The 16261-nt window shown below is 44.9% G+C and overlaps 4 protein-coding genes across 4 annotated transcripts; 3 read left to right on the plus strand and 1 right to left on the minus strand.

Moving 5' to 3' along the window:
- Positions 1-4703: 4703 nt before the first annotated feature.
- Positions 4704-5417, plus strand: N7458_008708 (GPI anchored serine-threonine rich family protein; the record flags this gene model as incomplete). The annotated part of the gene is made up of 1 exon (XM_056912090.1): positions 4704-5417. The coding sequence occupies one exon, from the start codon at positions 4704-4706 to the stop codon at positions 5415-5417; it is 714 nt and encodes a 237-aa protein (XP_056764916.1).
- Positions 5418-5817: 400 nt separating this feature from the next.
- Positions 5818-6495, plus strand: N7458_008709 (lysoplasmalogenase; the record flags this gene model as incomplete). The annotated part of the gene is made up of 1 exon (XM_056912091.1): positions 5818-6495. One exon carries the CDS (start codon positions 5818-5820, stop codon positions 6493-6495), a length of 678 nt encoding a protein of 225 aa, XP_056764917.1.
- A 1160-nt stretch (positions 6496-7655) lies between these two features.
- On the plus strand, positions 7656-8675 carry N7458_008710 (sterol desaturase family protein; the record flags this gene model as incomplete). The annotated part of the gene is made up of 1 exon (XM_056912092.1): positions 7656-8675. The coding sequence occupies one exon, from the start codon at positions 7656-7658 to the stop codon at positions 8673-8675; it is 1020 nt and encodes a 339-aa protein (XP_056764918.1).
- A 360-nt stretch (positions 8676-9035) lies between these two features.
- Positions 9036-9221, minus strand: N7458_008711 (uncharacterized protein; the record flags this gene model as incomplete). The annotated part of the gene is made up of 1 exon (XM_056912093.1): positions 9036-9221. One exon carries the CDS (start codon positions 9219-9221, stop codon positions 9036-9038), a length of 186 nt encoding a protein of 61 aa, XP_056764919.1.
- Positions 9222-16261: the final 7040 nt, after the last annotated feature.

The raw sequence follows: 16261 nt of genomic DNA on the forward strand, positions 1-16261 counted from the left end.
TTTTAACTATGAGTCCCGACCCCCCAACCCCTACATGGCCTGACTATCTTTAGGTGGTTGAAGTTAGTATATAGGCAGGAAGACGCGATTTTTGACGTGGTGGTCCGCTCGGTTGGGTGATCCGTTCGGGTATGAAGTACGTTACCCTCCCACCCCTACTAAGACTTATTAATGCGCAAAACCCACCCCCCTCCTCTCTTTAGGCCCGATTATCTTTAACTAGGCGTCGGCTGCTTACTCAGGCCGGATTCCGAGTATTCAACATTTAGATCCGCGTAAACGACTTGGAATGTTTGATTGAATGTGGGCTAGAATGGAGAATTCCATTTTGTGTATCGAAAAATGAAAGGGGAATATTACAGATATCTATGCTTCAGGTCCAAAGATCCCTTTAGACTGGATAGCTTGCTGAAATATCATTCTGCTAACCTAATTGATGGTCCCTTGTTCTCCCTAGCCATGACATGTATGTACTCATGTATTGTTATGGGTCGCATATTTGCATATGACTGAAAGCCCAAAACATACTATAGTCCCCGGCAGCGGACGTTACCTGTTCTAGAATCGCGTAATTGTAAATTACTCATACCCAATCACTGTTCAGGCATTTCTTCAGCGGAGTTATTTCCGTTTCGCATCCCGACTATGTGTTTAGGATTCTCTATTTGCGGGTTGTGTGTTTGCAGGCTGCATGTTTGTGGGTTACATTTTTGCGGGTTTTTTGTGCGCGGATCGATTCAATGCTGGTCCAGCACAGTACCTGACTCTATGGTATGTGAATGCTTGATCGGTTCTAGAATTAGCCAAAGACTAAGTTTAATAAATTGTTAGAGTAACCGTTGGAATTTCTCGCGGAATGTGGGAGGGTTAGGAGTATAAAGCCGTATCTTTCACCCTCATTTCTACCTCACTTCGCTTCTCACTACCACCCGAAGCAAAATACATAACTCAAACTCTCTGTGACCGCACTCAAACGTTTGCGTAAGTCTCCTATACCACTTAATAGGGAGCTTTTATCTAACAATGTACAGAAACCACTCAATCTTCACTTTAAAAAAAATGCGCTATATTACAACAGTCGTGGCGCTTCTTGCAGTGGCTTTAACTGCAACCGCGTGCCAACCAGGCACTTACGAGTGTGGATCGAGTGATGGCTATGTTGTGGTTAATGTCTGCAATGGTCAAGGCGCATTGGTCCTTGCTGCGCGTTGCAACTTAGGACAGAGTTGCGCCATAGAGGGTGGTGTTGGTTATTGTGTCTGATAGCAACTCAGTCACATGTCGAGGAGCATGGATCAATTTTCTTGATGGAGATTTTACGCAAACCAGTCAAAGTGATGGATGGGTCTTCGATGTGTAACTCATATCTTTACTAGCAATTAAGCATGCTTGCATTTACTGGCTTGCATAAATACTCCCGCCTGATTATAGAGTTTCCAGATCTCTTTAGCTATGTAACTGCTTCTAAGCCCACTTGTATCTGCTTCAAGTACTCATTAGCCAGTGCACACCTTTCCACTAATGGGTATTTTATTAGGAAGTTTTGGATGTTGACATTGTCCTTGAAATCCCTCGTCATTGGTAGTAACCGAATGCCGAATGAGATTATTAAATTCAATTTATGGCGTGTATGAAATAAGATTAACTTACTATTGATTCAAAGAGTGGTACTTCTAGGTGGTAGTGGGCTTTGCAGTTCATTCCCATTGCTACAAATACCCCATCCGCCCGTAAACACCGTGTGATCTTTCGGATTGCGGGCAATGTTTCACCAATAGAACCAACTAGCCCTAAGGTTCTTTCCGCTGCTTGCATCCTGTGGTGACTCGAGGTTCGACCAATACATAACAATAAACATGCAGGTAAATTAAGCTGACGTAGACATTTTCCAGGGGTGAATATGTACAAAATTCAATTCCTTAATGGGACGCTAATATGACGGCACATCTTGGTAAATGATATTTGAATTATGCGAAAGAAGTCAAGATACACGTAGTTAAGTATATTTTAATAAGAATAGATCTCTTGATATCTCAAATAACATCTATATATCTTGAATTTATTGGGATATTTATTTTCGTTCGGGAAGGACAAGTGGACATCGACCTGTAGTTCGTAATTAATTTGAAAAGTTAAAGGAAATATGATACGAACGTATATCGACGATGCTATCTTGAGGAGAGGAGGACTCATCTCTGCGTATGATACCTTGGTGCTGACGTATAATGGTAAGGTAAATAGCAAGTAGATCTAACGCTCTAGCGATTCTAGCAATAATGCGTAGTATTGCGAGATAAATTCGTTATATAATGGTATAGAAGAAGACGATAGTACTTAGAAAATCATATATTAGGCGTTCTATAGTTTATCAAGTCGAGTATATCTTGCTAAACGTGGCTATTTAGGAAAATATCGTCTCTGGTGGAATATCGTGGTCTTTCTACGAAAGGATCGTCTACCGGCGGTAAGATCCCAAGCTTTTAATAGCCACAAGCCACGGTTTTCCCGTCGTAATCCTTTGGGTTTAAACTAACCTCTTTAGCTCTATATTTCTTTCTTAATTTCTAGGAATTAATAATTTCTTCCGTCCATGAAATTTCAAGAGTTCCCATATGAGAAGGGGTTTTCGGAAATTACATAGCCTTCCTTCTAGGAGGATTGATTGGAAACGGAGTTGGCTATATCAACGTCTCTACTGTGACCTACTAGCAGTTGCTTTTCCTTCTCCTCGGTGTAATTACGGCAGCGCACGGGGTGCTTCTTTTTGCTGTCCTGCTGGACTCACCTAGCATCGCGGTATTTTTGAACGAAAACGAACGTGCAGTCGCTTTGCAACGCACCCTAGAGAATCAAACTGGAGTCATGGATAATGGGAGCTTTAAATGGGATCATGCCATTGAATGCGTTTAAAGATCCCCATACTTGGTTCCTTGTTCTGTACATATTTGCAGCAAGCTTATGGAATGGCGGGCTAACGCTGTGAGCCCAACATGAATTGTGTGTATTCTTAAGTCCGACGCAAAGCTAACTAGGTCATGTTACTACCTAGTTTCTATCCATCATTATATCGGGGCTTGGCTTCTCAACCTTCACAGCCCTTCGCTTACAGATTCCAGTGGGCGGGTAGAGCTCATTGCGCTCATTTTCGTTTCTCTCGTTGCGACATATGTTCGGTCCAGCTGTATCATCGTGATGGTTAGTTATAACCACAGCAATCTCCCTGGTGGGTGTAAATGTGGTTTGGAAGCTCGACCCGCTGAACGGGGTTGGAAGACTTGTTGGAGTTTCCCTTTCTGCCGCATACGGGGTCAACATTCCTCTAGTGCTCAGTGTGCTGAGCTCGAATGTCGCTTCTTTTACGAAGCGAAGCGTGACAAGTGCCTGTATACTAGAGGCATATTGTGTCGGTAACATGATCGGGCCACAGTGCTTTCTTTCCTCTGAGGCACCAGCTTATCCTGTGAGTTAAGTACAAATCAGTTGATATTATTCTTTCAACTTTGGCCAAATTATTGAGCTAATCATCTAACAGACTGGCATCAAAACTTCACTGGCGGGTCTGGCGCTCGGAGTATTTTTCCTAGTCTGCCTCTGGGTTCATGATCGCATGGAAAACCATCGCCGAGACGAGGTACATAGACCATCGACACAAATCACCACTGCCGATATACTGCAGACGGGAATTACAGGTAAAACTGACCGTGAGATTCAGAGCTTTCGATACATTTTGTAACTGTGTTCGTCGAGTGAGAAAGAAAAAAGCTTCTTCTGTCAAGCAAAAAATGGATGCTGTCATCATTGCAAGATACGAGAATTTGATTTTTACTAAAGGAGGAGCTTATTCTTAGGCCAAGTATAGAAGAGACAAACCTCGTACACTTCCCTCCGTCTGTTGATCTAGATGCCACAACAATTAATAGAAGTAAGGAATACAAATGAACTCACCGTAAACGAGCCTGATTTCCGCTGTGATATGTTTACCCTCTATAGTTATCTGGTCCTGGATTGGAATGCCATCATGCTTTAATCCAGAAGCCGATAGTATTTCAAAAATTGAGTCGATTCTATCGCGCAAAACGGGCTTCGATAGTCAGTCGACCAAATCCGTCCAAAGGCTAACTGACGCCGGTCTACATGGTTTCAGTGTGGTTCTAATAGCATGTAACTCCGCTATCGCCTGGCGTTATTCAGAGACTGGAGATAAGCATGTCAAGATTGACCAATTAATTGTGGTTGATTCAGGGACGTATAGCCAAGGAATTAGCCGAGCACGACCCAATGAGTTGTCTCAAACCCTACCAATCACTGCCAGGATCAGGATCAACGGCTACCCTAAATAGGTTTACGGCAGGAGCCATCCCAAGACTTTTTAATGTGCGGTCATTGGCTCATCTACCCCAAACGATCAGGCTGCCGTTGCTTCATCCCTGACGGCTTGGAGAATTATTCTTCACAGCTGAGTGCCTATTTATCTCCGTGGGGCCCATTTTTGTGCTGAAGCTGGCAAAGCTTCTCCTCCAACTCCAAGTCATTCTTTTTGTTGCTCCTAATTATCACCAGTCACTCTTTCAAATTTATATTCAGTGGACCTTCCTTCCTCTCCTTTTTCATCTGCCATTGTGCTCTAACAGTTGACACCGAACTCCCGCCCTGTGCAACAAACAAAACCTCCCAAGGAGCGCAACGAAATAATCAACGACATCATGATGCGTCTCGTGATTCCATTGATTCTCTCGCTCGCCTCGCCAGTAACCTCCATCCAAATAACAAGTCCTTCTGCGAACTCCACCTACGCAGCCGGGTCCACCATCACCGTCAAGTGGACCAGCGTTGATACCGATCCCACCAACTTCAGTCTCTATCTGTGGAACTTTGTGTCCTGGCCTCCGTCTTACCTCCCACTGGCTCTGAACGTTCCTACGTCGGATCTGGTTTACACTGTCCATATTCCTTGCGATACTAAGCCCGAATGGGGCTACCAGATCAGTGGCATCAACGGCACCAACGTCTACATAATCTACACGCAGGGTGACAAGTTCACCGTTTCCGAACCCGCCAACAACACCGCTTGTGTTGACCCTGCTCCTTCGCTGGCGACTTCTACTTGCCCTAGCGCTGCGGCGTCTACCGTTTATGTCACGGTGAGCCCTACCGCTCCCAGCTCCCGCCTTCCCCCTCAATCTTCCCATATCCGTCCTTCTCCTCCACCTAGCACCACCAGCACTTTTACTTCAAGATATGTAAAGCCCGGAATCGTGCCTAAGACAATTGGTTGGTGTGCAGACTATTCCCACCCCGTGACATTGGACAATGTTCCTACCCTGACTCTCCCCGTGACCAACAATGGTCCTCGTGTTAAGACTATCACTACTACTGCCACCGTGGTAGTTTGCCCAAATGTGGATGCTGTGGAATAATGGTAGATGATTGCTTAACGGAGTATTTTGGAAGTGAATTCGTTGCGCCAATGTATCTTCAATAATAGAGTAATTGCGAATATTCTTGGTTACTTTCGTTCTCATATATATCTAATCAAGGACATCGGTCTGTCTCACAAGCCAATGTGGTGCCTCGGCCTCGGCTTGTCGCCAAGGAAATTGCTTAATCATGAGCGACAAACAGTTCACGGACAGGTTGGCCATTACTTAAATTGTACCGAGTATCCAAACACCTGTTTCACTTCATCCAGTCTCACGTCTCTACCGATCCTTAGATATGTCAATTTCGACTTCGGCATCTGTTCTGCTATGTTCGCTGCCCTTGCTGGTTTTCTCAGAATGGAAATCAAGGTCATACACTGGTACGGCAGTGTTCAAAATGCTCTCTTCCGTTGCTTTCGTCAGCAGCCCATTGCTTTTACCATCGACGGAATGGTCAGGCTATCGCCGTCTTATCACCACCGGCCTTGGATTTTCTATGCTTGGCGACTATCTTCTTATTCCTTCTCGGCATGAATTCTATGACTTGGAGAGCAAAAAGCCAAGCTCCGGCAAATCGGAAGTGCGAGGGAAAGTATCGAAATCTTTCCAGCTCGGCATCGCCGCCTTCGCCGCTGCTCATATCGCCTATACTCTAGCCTTCCTGCAAGATTGCCACGAAACCTCCTTGAAGGTTTTTGCCGCCACATTCACAGGGACTCTGAGCATTGCAAAATGGCTGGGTGTTATATATCCTCCGCCATATTCCACACCCAAAACGAATGTACTGGACCTCAATATTGCTCCAGATATGAAGCCATTGGTTACTATTTACGCTATTATCATTGGTACAATGTTTGCTGTCGCTACTTCCACGTCTCCTTTGATTGTTTCAGCCGACCGGTTGCACTCGCGGGCTTTGGGAGCTGCTATGTTCGTTGTAAGCGACCTTTTTGTTGCAAAGAATGCTTTTAGCAAACCTCTTGTGCCGCATAGCCGTGGGTGGCTCAGAATATTTATGGGCTATGCGCTCTACTTCTGGGGGCAAATGGTGATTGCCAGAACAGTTGAAAAATAGCGGTGAAATTACTGTAATATATAGGAACTTCACATTCGAGGCGGATTAACCAATATCAAGCTGGCTGAAATATCCTTCTATTCTAATAACCTTGCCTTAATTCTGCCGTAGAATTGAACCTGTTAGTTTTGGTTAGTCTAATAATTTTGCATAGTAATCTTCCCTATTTAGATCCTCGCCTAGTCTCCAATATTAGCTTCTTGCACATCTCGTCACACCTTCTTCTCCACTGTAGCATACAGTTCAACAGAACCATCGCCCGGCATGACGTTTAGAGACCAGTCCATTGATCTCGTCGTCACACAAAAGAACTTACCAATTCTATTCTAGTTCAAAAAATCATTGGGACCCGCCTCAATACTAACATGGCTATTGCATGGTTAATAAAGACATCAGTTCACAGACGAAAGTATGGCATCCTGCTACAGGTAATGGTTCCAAGTCAAGTATGCCTTTAGCTCTTAATTGTCTTGAGGTAGACTATCAGCTATAGCTACCCGTAAATTATCGGGTACTTCGTCGGGTGGCTGGAAACAATCATATTAGAACGAGGAATGCCTAAATCTTTTGCATGTACTACGCCCAGTGTGAGGCCCTTGGGCTGAAATCGGGTGGGTGCGTCCCAAGAAGGATGTAGACGCTGTGAGTGCTCTTCGGTGGCGATTGCACACACCATCCATCATTCTTGAATGTCACTTAGATCAGCACAGATTTATATCGTCCTCACATGGACTGTGTCTTTCTAGACCTCTAATTACAACCTGGATTTCGACGCGGCTATGCCACATTTATGTACCAGGGTCGAGTACACTAGCCAATGGCTGTCTCGTTGTAAAAGATCACTAGCTCCGATCGGTACGCAGGTAAGGTCGCACTCACTATCATTCAACACTGGCTAAAAGTAACCCCCGCATTCACATAGCCGAGGTTCACGAGCATGTGTTGCATCTAATACGGGAAGTGGGCACATTCTGGTACGTAATGACTAAGGTATGTATCCCAATGAGGCAACCTCATAACTGACGGATAAAAGGCGCTAAATTCGAGTATATTGAAGTATCCAGGGTGATTCTATTATTCTTTCTGATCTGTCTATAGCTACACTCAGTCCTGAATTTCAGCTACGTCCATACACTTTGCAGTGCGTGTTGTTAGCATCCATGGCGCCGTCCGACTCCTCGCCTACGACGGATAGCCCCACCTTGACTATATCTGTCCCCAAGGATTTATCAGGCAATCCCATTCCTCACCATAACCGATGGGTCTATCTAACTTCGTCTCTCATTAACACTGAGTTAAGTTCATTTGGTGCCAATGCACTTATTATCGCCGCTTTCATATCTTTCAATACCTCAGCTACCGGCCACCGATTCTACCAATATCTGGACGATACGCACGGCGTATATAAGGTTAACTTATGGGGAACTTTCATCATCACGTCTGTATTCTTTTGGCTGTGGTCTGCTATATTTGCCATTCCCGACTTGACTGGATGGCCAAGGTGGTTGTTCAAATACAAAACACAGCCTTTCGTCCGGGTCAATGGGAAAGCATACTTTCGTATCGCGAAGATCTCTTTACGAAACCAGATGCTCGTTGCATTTCCAATGCTTCTTCTGGGCACCTTCACCACACAACCGATGCCCGTAGCCCCGAAATTTCTACCCACGCCATTCCAAACAATTGCTACGATCATATTTGATGTCTTTTGCACCGAAGTAGGCTTTTACTACGTCCACCGCTTGTTTCACTCGAAGCGACTCTATTCAACATTTCACAAACAACACCACGAATTCACAGCTCCAGTTGGGCTAGCGTCGACGTACTGCACAGTTGCAGAACACTTGTTTTCTAACTTGTTACCAAACTCTATTGGAATACTGCTTGTTCCTCACCACTGGTCTCAGGCTATTTTCACCTTCTTGTTTCTTGAATTCGGTACCATCTGCACGCACTCGGGATACAACATTCCATGGATGCCTTCAAATCTACAACACGACTTCCATCACTTTGCTTTTGACGAAAACTTCGGCCCTACTGGTATCTTAGATACCTTTCATTGTACAAATAAGAAGTTTAAGAGGACTATGGAGGAAGCCCGGAGCCGAACCGGGGGAGATGATGCGATAGCGAGGAAGATTGTGCTTCAGAACCTGGCTAGAATGGAAATTGAAGAATGAGGGAGAAGGTTGGGCTATGACTATCCCAAATGGCGTTTTCATGGGACGAGATAATGTGGGAATCATTTGTATAATTCCCGAGTCCAAGCAGAGTCTGTAGCTTGTCCTGTCTAGGTGAACCACAATTGAGCACTGTATACTAAAATTCGGCAGGCCCTTGCGCCATTCAGCCTGCAAAAATTTCATCAAAAACGGAAAAGACCTGGCTATTGAAAATCAAGCTCGTCGCGTGGGGCGGTAGAATAAGCTTCTAGTTCGTCCTCCAACGGCATTTGAGCGATACTTGGATCTGACGAGCCCTCCATGGCGAATGCGAATAACACATTCTGCTGGGATTGCAACACTGTCCCACTTTCACTGCTAACGCTCTAGCTTCAGCTGCTCTTCATAACGGTAGAAACCATTGAGGTCACTTTCTGCATCTAGGTAGGATGTAAGAAGCGCTTGGATGCGCAGGACGCACCGGTTCAACATATTTGAGAGGTTCATCTCACGGGTCAAATCGGCCGTGTAAGGATGGATGGAGGGCTCCGACGCGGCGACCATGAGCTTGCAGGCCAGTGCCACGGAAAAGCCGAGCTAGATAAACCCTGAATTGTTAACGGCAACTTCCCGGCGATGGGGAGGGGAGACGTAGAATTCCAGCAGCATGCGCGCTACGGTGAGACCCATACGTAGAGATTCGACCTGACAGAGCGAATCAAGCCGTGGATGCAGGTCGTCGGGCTTGTAGTCTAACAGAACGAGTTGACATAGATAGAGTTCCGTGGTATAAATTGCGGGAAGAGGAGATTTAGAATCTGATTTCAGTGACAGGCCGAGGACCCAAGTTCCCGTTCCCGGCCATGCTTTTACCTACGCTTTCGGGTGAGCATAAATGGAACTTGAGCTAGATACACATCAAGTTCCGATCAAAGTTCGTGATAGTAATATTCAAGTGTTTCTGTGTGATAGTATTTTGAGGCATGCTGAGAGGATATCGGAAGGAACTTTTCGGGCAGGCGTTGAAGTTGGATGATATGCAGTAAAATATTCTTCGGCGTCCGATGCCAGAAGTTTACATGAGGCTTCTAAATACGGGATGTACGGGAAAGAAGAGCGCACTTTCAGGATCTGTGAGATACTGGAAAGAATTTAACTTAACCTACCATTAGGTCGTTACTCTGCCTTACCTAAACAGAAACTAGAAGAATCCTATAACAGCTATTCGCTATTTATTATCCCGGGAGATGGCGTTTTTGTCAGCTTCACCATCAAAGTCCACTCTTGTTCGCCAGAATTGATCTTCTCGTGCACATTCGAACTGTGGATTGGTGATAATACTGATCTCGAGATGCAAATATTGGGGAATCGGCGTTGCCTAGAGGGTTACTGGTACCTACGTCTCGTTGAGTGACTATGATCAGAGGAAAGTTAAAAGGATACAAACAGCGTGTCTTACCACGCGAGATGGACCAAAATACCATGGAGCGTCCCAAATTTAGCAGGTCCGTCAAAGATCATAGAGTGCCTGATCGGCCACTTGAGATCAAGCTCGGTGCTTTTTACAGGTTGTCATGCAACGCCGCTGTAAGAATAGTGGGAAACAGAAAGGGATTCCCTTTGCGCGAGCTGATGCGGTTAATTGCAGTGTGATAATCATGAAAGGGCCGTGCGGCATGAGGGTGGTTCGGTACACGTACAAAAGTTGGCTCGCCGCGTCGAGTGTCTAGTGTCTCTTTTTGATCATATCTCCTGGTTGTGCTGACGCATAGGCGGGACTTTTCTCACCGATACTTCCTTTGGCACTGTTGCACCGCTCTAACTTAGCTTCTAGCAAATCAATCCTTTTGATCCTTACTATCGCTTGGACTAGTAACCTCTCAGTCGTTCTTCGCGCTTGTTGAAAATGATAGACCATCCAGCAGATCGTAACTAATCACAATGAGATTTTTTTTCTTTGTATATTTCTTCTTTTTTTGGGGGGACTGGGGTATCAAATGAGTGAGTTACATCACGCAGACCGGGCTGATTGGAATGCTTCTAGCCGTGCGCGGTAGTAGTCCTGTAAGAAATCGAATTTATCGATATGGTTATATCTCTGGCGCGCAAGATCGCTAACGAAACGGCCGTACGCCTTCTTTAATAGAGCAAAGCAGCTAACATCTAGCAGTTATAGTAGATATGATAAATACGAAGGCATATATAGCGGTATAATATCGTTTTCTGCGTACTTCTAGTCGAATAGGGGTGTAAGGTAGCTACTATAGCCGTCAAGAATTAGTAGCCGAAATCGACCGCGTACACGCGAATTCGTATATAGGATAAAGTGCTTTTCTAGCTAGCGTAGGCCAATCTCATCGGTAGTCTAGCTATTCGTAGAGACCTCGATTCGCTAATCTCTCGGTAGGTTATCGTCAAACTACCCTACAATAGCCACTTTGCCCTTGAAGATTACGCACGGCGGTAGTATGTAGCCGTATGCGTATATAGCTTCGATAGTAGTAACCTATTCGCGATTTCCTGGTTGTAGAAGAGATCTCCGACCGTAGTATTTAGCCCTAGTCACTACCTTCTACGAAGATATAAGGCCTATTACAAAGCCTGTCTCATCAAAGTTGTAGATATCCTCCGATTGTATACCGTTCTCGTCAATCACGCTTTGTACGGTAGTAAACCAGGCTCGTAGGGTCTTCGGGTCTTCGTTTAATGCGCGCTGGTAGTCGTATCGCCTCGAGAAGCGCGATCGAAGCTCATCACGCCGTGAAACGAAGGTTGATGGCTAGTTCTTGCCAACGGTAGGCGGAGGGTTACTACCGCGCGCAGCCAGTAGGATATTAGCCATCTCTCGTATAGTAGTGGGCCGGGGGCTGCTCCACGCGAATCCATAGAGAGAATCTATGTAGTAAGCGAATCCTCTTCTAATTGAGTAAGTTTATGGCCTGTTGGGCGTATATCGACGTGAGGGGATTGGCCGTGTAGGCGCGTTTGTAGTGTTGACCGCGGTATTGCGTATAGGCTAGCCGCTGCGCGGATAGATTTGATACGGCCATTTTTAATATCATCAAGGGCTAACAAGATCTTGCCCTCTTGATTAGCTGATTTCTGCGAGGATTCAGCGCGAATTGGTGGCATGGTAGTTGGTTGAATCTAGTATGTGTGCAGGATTACGCGATTTTGGATGGGGTGGCCAGGACGGCCGGGAATTACGTTAGTTAAGCAGACTTTGAAAGAAAACTCGTGTGATAGATACAATACGCACTGCGCCGATGACCACGCCACCGATATATGCCGAGATACGTTCTAAGGAAATCTTTAATAATCTTTTGGGGAGTTGTGATGCTACACTCCGTTCTGTAGTAGGCTAATTCATTTCCCGACGAAAATAAGTACATGAATCGTCAGCTAGATCCAGCAGTACGTATGCAGACCAAAAATGGTCACTTTTCTTTCATTCCGGTGTTTGCATCTTGTATTTTCATAGGCATGAGATTCTAGGTTTTGATTAAACTCAAAAGATCAGTCAAATCAAGCACAATTGGTGAAAAGAGCCTGTTGTTCTAGGCCTAGCTCGTTGCCTTCTCGTCTCTTAATAACCCTACTTCTGGAACGGTCGAAGTGCATGATTTCATACCTATATGTCAAATCAAAAAAGGGGTGCGGCCATTCTTCAAAAGTACGATAAAGGGCCACCAACAGACCACGCTTTTGTAACATGGATAGTTACCTAACTTAATTAGGTGTACCAACATAACGGTCCATACGGACTGTCCAATTAGCTCCGGTAGTGAATACGGGATTATACGCAAGGACCTCTTAAGAGCAGTCCGTGCGCAGGCCCGAGTTATCCACGTTCAGGCTTTTCTTTCTATCCTAGTCAATTCAACCCTGTGTTGAACGACATGGCTTACTGTAGAAAATTTGCTCATTCAGATTGATTTTGTAGGCCATATGATAGAGATTTATCTAAATCCACCACACCCCCTCGGTCTACCTTGTCTGCGCCTGGCAAGTAATACAGAGGTAAGCAAATAAGACGACTGATAGGAAAGCTATATCCTTTGAGTACCAGCCTGTGTATAGAGCGTCCATTGATAGAGGAATTTACCCTGTCGTGGTGAGCTCGGTAAAAGTTACCTATGATATGGCCACAAGAGGCTAGATTCAATGACCAAAACTATATACAAAGGGATGTACCCAGTGTAGATTTGCCCTGCGGCTGAACGAGCTGTCATCCTCAAAAATTTTTCAATGGAAAGTACTTCGTATACTGCCGCACTGTACGGAGTACTGTTGATCAAACTGTTAACTGAGCTGTTTTAGCATTCGATCACTGAATATAGCGCGATGATTGGTCAGATGAAACGCCTCACTAGAAACGGTTCTGATCAATCGAAAAAGCTAAATGCAATAAGACAACACCGATATAGAGCCTAAGCTACTAAAATGGAAGGACTCTCTCCTGTGCATATCGACCAGAAATCAAGACAACAAGGATCCTCCTGACCCAGAAAGCTCTTTCTCTTAGCAATTCCTTGCCAAGAGCTAGCTATGCAGATTTTTTAATGGATAGTTCAATTCCTAGTACATTTTTTGAGCTCTTGTCAAGTCTTGGGACGATAAGCTTGAAATTACACCCATTGTGGTAAGACCAACAGCAGCGACATATGCTTTTTCAGCGGTTCGCCAGTTATTACAGTGGCCCTACCTTCGAAAAATTTGGTGCCATGAGGGATGACACGTCACTTTGATCTCGACGGTCGCTCACTCGAGCTGTTGCAGATCGAGGTAAGCTTGCTCGATTTATGCTGCTCATATCTTGACCTACAATATCTTACGTGAAGGGCATAGCGGTCATTATCGATGCGGTGTCCACATGGAGTGTACATAATACTCTATGCACTGCTCATAATTTTCTTCCCCAAGCCATCTGTGGCTCTCTGAACCGCACAAGATCAATCTCAACATCACGCCCATTCAACATATGAGTGACGCCCTTTCATTTGCTAGTGGATTTTATAAAAAGTGTTATTGGCCTATTGAGCCAATAAAATGTCGAGCCTTGCGAATAGACCTTGTAAATATCAAGTAATTGTAGAGCTAACTCAAACTGGGTAGACTGTCTAACTAGTTAGTTACCTTCCGTTGTTTGTCAGCAAAGTTAGGGAATTCCTGCGGCAGGCCAGAAGTCCAATACACCTGCCGCTATCGTCCTTTTTCGGAAATTGTAAGTATTCGTCGCGCTAATCTTATCAAAGTGCTGATATGGCTGGTGTATGGTGCATCTTGCTTTTATTCGCGCATTTACAGCATGTGAGTCCACTCCGGGGAATCGCCAGTTGGGACATTGTCTGAGTCGAGGGGCAATGGAAGGTTTAGTATTCAGAGTAGGGGCCCGATACGGACAATCTCGGGCTGGCACGATGTAAGGCCCGGCAAATTCTGACCAAGAGATAAAACATGAGCTTTTTATGGGAACAAAAAGTGGTAGTTGATCGGCGCCGACAGCATTCACAGGTTGCTGTGAGGGTCTCGGGAATAAATCGTTTATTAGGTTTTCGAGCACTTAACACCTACTTGGGGTCAGGTATAGGCTGCAAGGCAACCATGCAGCTCGTGGTCCTCTTATTAGCCTGATATGCTTAGAAGATAACAAAATATTCTGGGCATTTGTTATAGCGCCGAACGAAATCAAATCCCGACATGTAGACATCCATAATAATGCAATATCCCGGTATAACATCAGAAGTCGGCTTGCTGGGCAAGCGATAAGAAAAACGCGCTGTATTGGTCTTCCTTTCAGTCGTGTTGTTACAGTGGCAGTTCAAAAGTCTGAAATCAGGGACCAAGAAAATAGGCCGTCAAAATATGCCTCGATTTTATGTTCTTAACAGATCTTTCTGAGTGTCTTTTGAACACTCTTTCTAGATATTCCCGGCATCTGTGTTTCAACTTGTCTTTCAAAGTATAGCTGATGAGATGGGTTTGAACTTTTTCGGGTGTTGCAAACTTATGGAACACCACTGTATATAATCCTTGTGTAGAAGGACAAGTGGTTCTATAAAACGGAGTAGAACTTTTTATTGGGGTCTTTTTTGCATTCAACCAAGACAGGGTATGTACAAACACGTATGTTGCGTATCTAGCACACTCGGTTTAGTCAGGGAACGCCTCAAAAGCGCGGCAGACCTAAATAAACCCTCTAACTTATATATACCAACATGCCACTATCGGAACTGTCACTCACGGTCTAGACAGATTTACCACCAATTTGACATATTGCTCTCTCTCCCTTACCTAACTTACGGGTTTTCGACGTACAAGTAGATTTTTATTATTGACTAACATTGTACTTCGTCATCATTGAAGGAGACATAGATACAGTTAGATATTTGGTACCACCTGGAGAGACCTTGGGTGCTAATAGTCAAAACTTATATCCTCTATGGAGGAAGGTATATAGATAATGAGTTCTCCAGGGTGTTAAGATACAGGAAGCCGATGAAAATTGCATCATTTATAAAGCCAGTTTCAACTTCAGCAACGCTGTACCCTGCAGCTACTCTAATGCGGCTTACCCGACATGTGCAGGAAGTAAAATATGGCTGGTAAAGCCTAGACAATGCATCCTCACGATATTGTGTCCCAAATAAACAAGCATTCGAAACAAATGCCCGAATACTCGCAGCCTCTCCAAAGCCTGTGGAACGGTCAGGCCATCGCCAGCCCATCCGTGTCGTACTTTTGACCACAGGGCAAGTACTTTTGCCAAGCCCCTTGCGAGCTGGGACCCATGAATCCACGAATGGCAAACTTCTTGAACCTGTGATATATACCTATAGTATCGTCCATTAGATACGCTGTTTGCGACTGGTCTCATATGAAAAAAGTCTGTGATCAAGGAGTAAGCCACTCTTCCATCCTGGGAAGGTGTTTCAAATGCTCTACATACATTTTCCCCCGTTGTAGGAATGATGGACCGAGATTTGATTCAGCATGCTACAAACTGGGGCCATTAATACATAGCTGTCGTCTACGTGGCATGGACCAACGGTCAAGTTACCTTCGCAGTTGTGGAGCAAGTGGTAAGAATTGAGTACAGTAGAGCATCGCAGACCAGAAGTATGACCGGCCGGAGGTCGAGGTCAGGGACGTCTTAAATTGTCCGATGATTGTTTTCTAAGGCTAGGTGGCCGAAATAGAGAGTGAGTCAGCCATAAGAAAAATTTGAGTGATTGGATCTGTGATACGACTCATGTAGTGCCCCCGTGATGTCAAAGCGGATTAAAGGATAGGCAATACAAATTACCCTGACAAGACTAGCACTCAAGGAAGACCAATCATAGGCGGTGAAATGGTCTCAAGGATTCCTGTAATGATCCAACCAGGGATGCGCAGGCCGCCTGAGTATGCAAACTGACCTGTAGTTAGTTAACTTCTGGCAATAATTAATGAATCTTGTCGAGCCCTTGTCCAATCAGCAAAGACATATTGGTAGAACTCAGTTCAAATTTTATGGTTTTGTTGAGGATCGCTCACCAACCCGCTAAATGAACCGCCAAAAGTGCTGGGCGGATTAATGTGCTATTGTGACAGCTACAGACCCG

This window comes from Penicillium daleae (genome assembly GCF_028827525.1).
Source record: "Penicillium daleae strain IBT 16125 chromosome Unknown utg000007l_segment0_segment0, whole genome shotgun sequence".
NCBI lineage: Eukaryota > Fungi > Ascomycota > Eurotiomycetes > Eurotiales > Aspergillaceae > Penicillium > Penicillium daleae.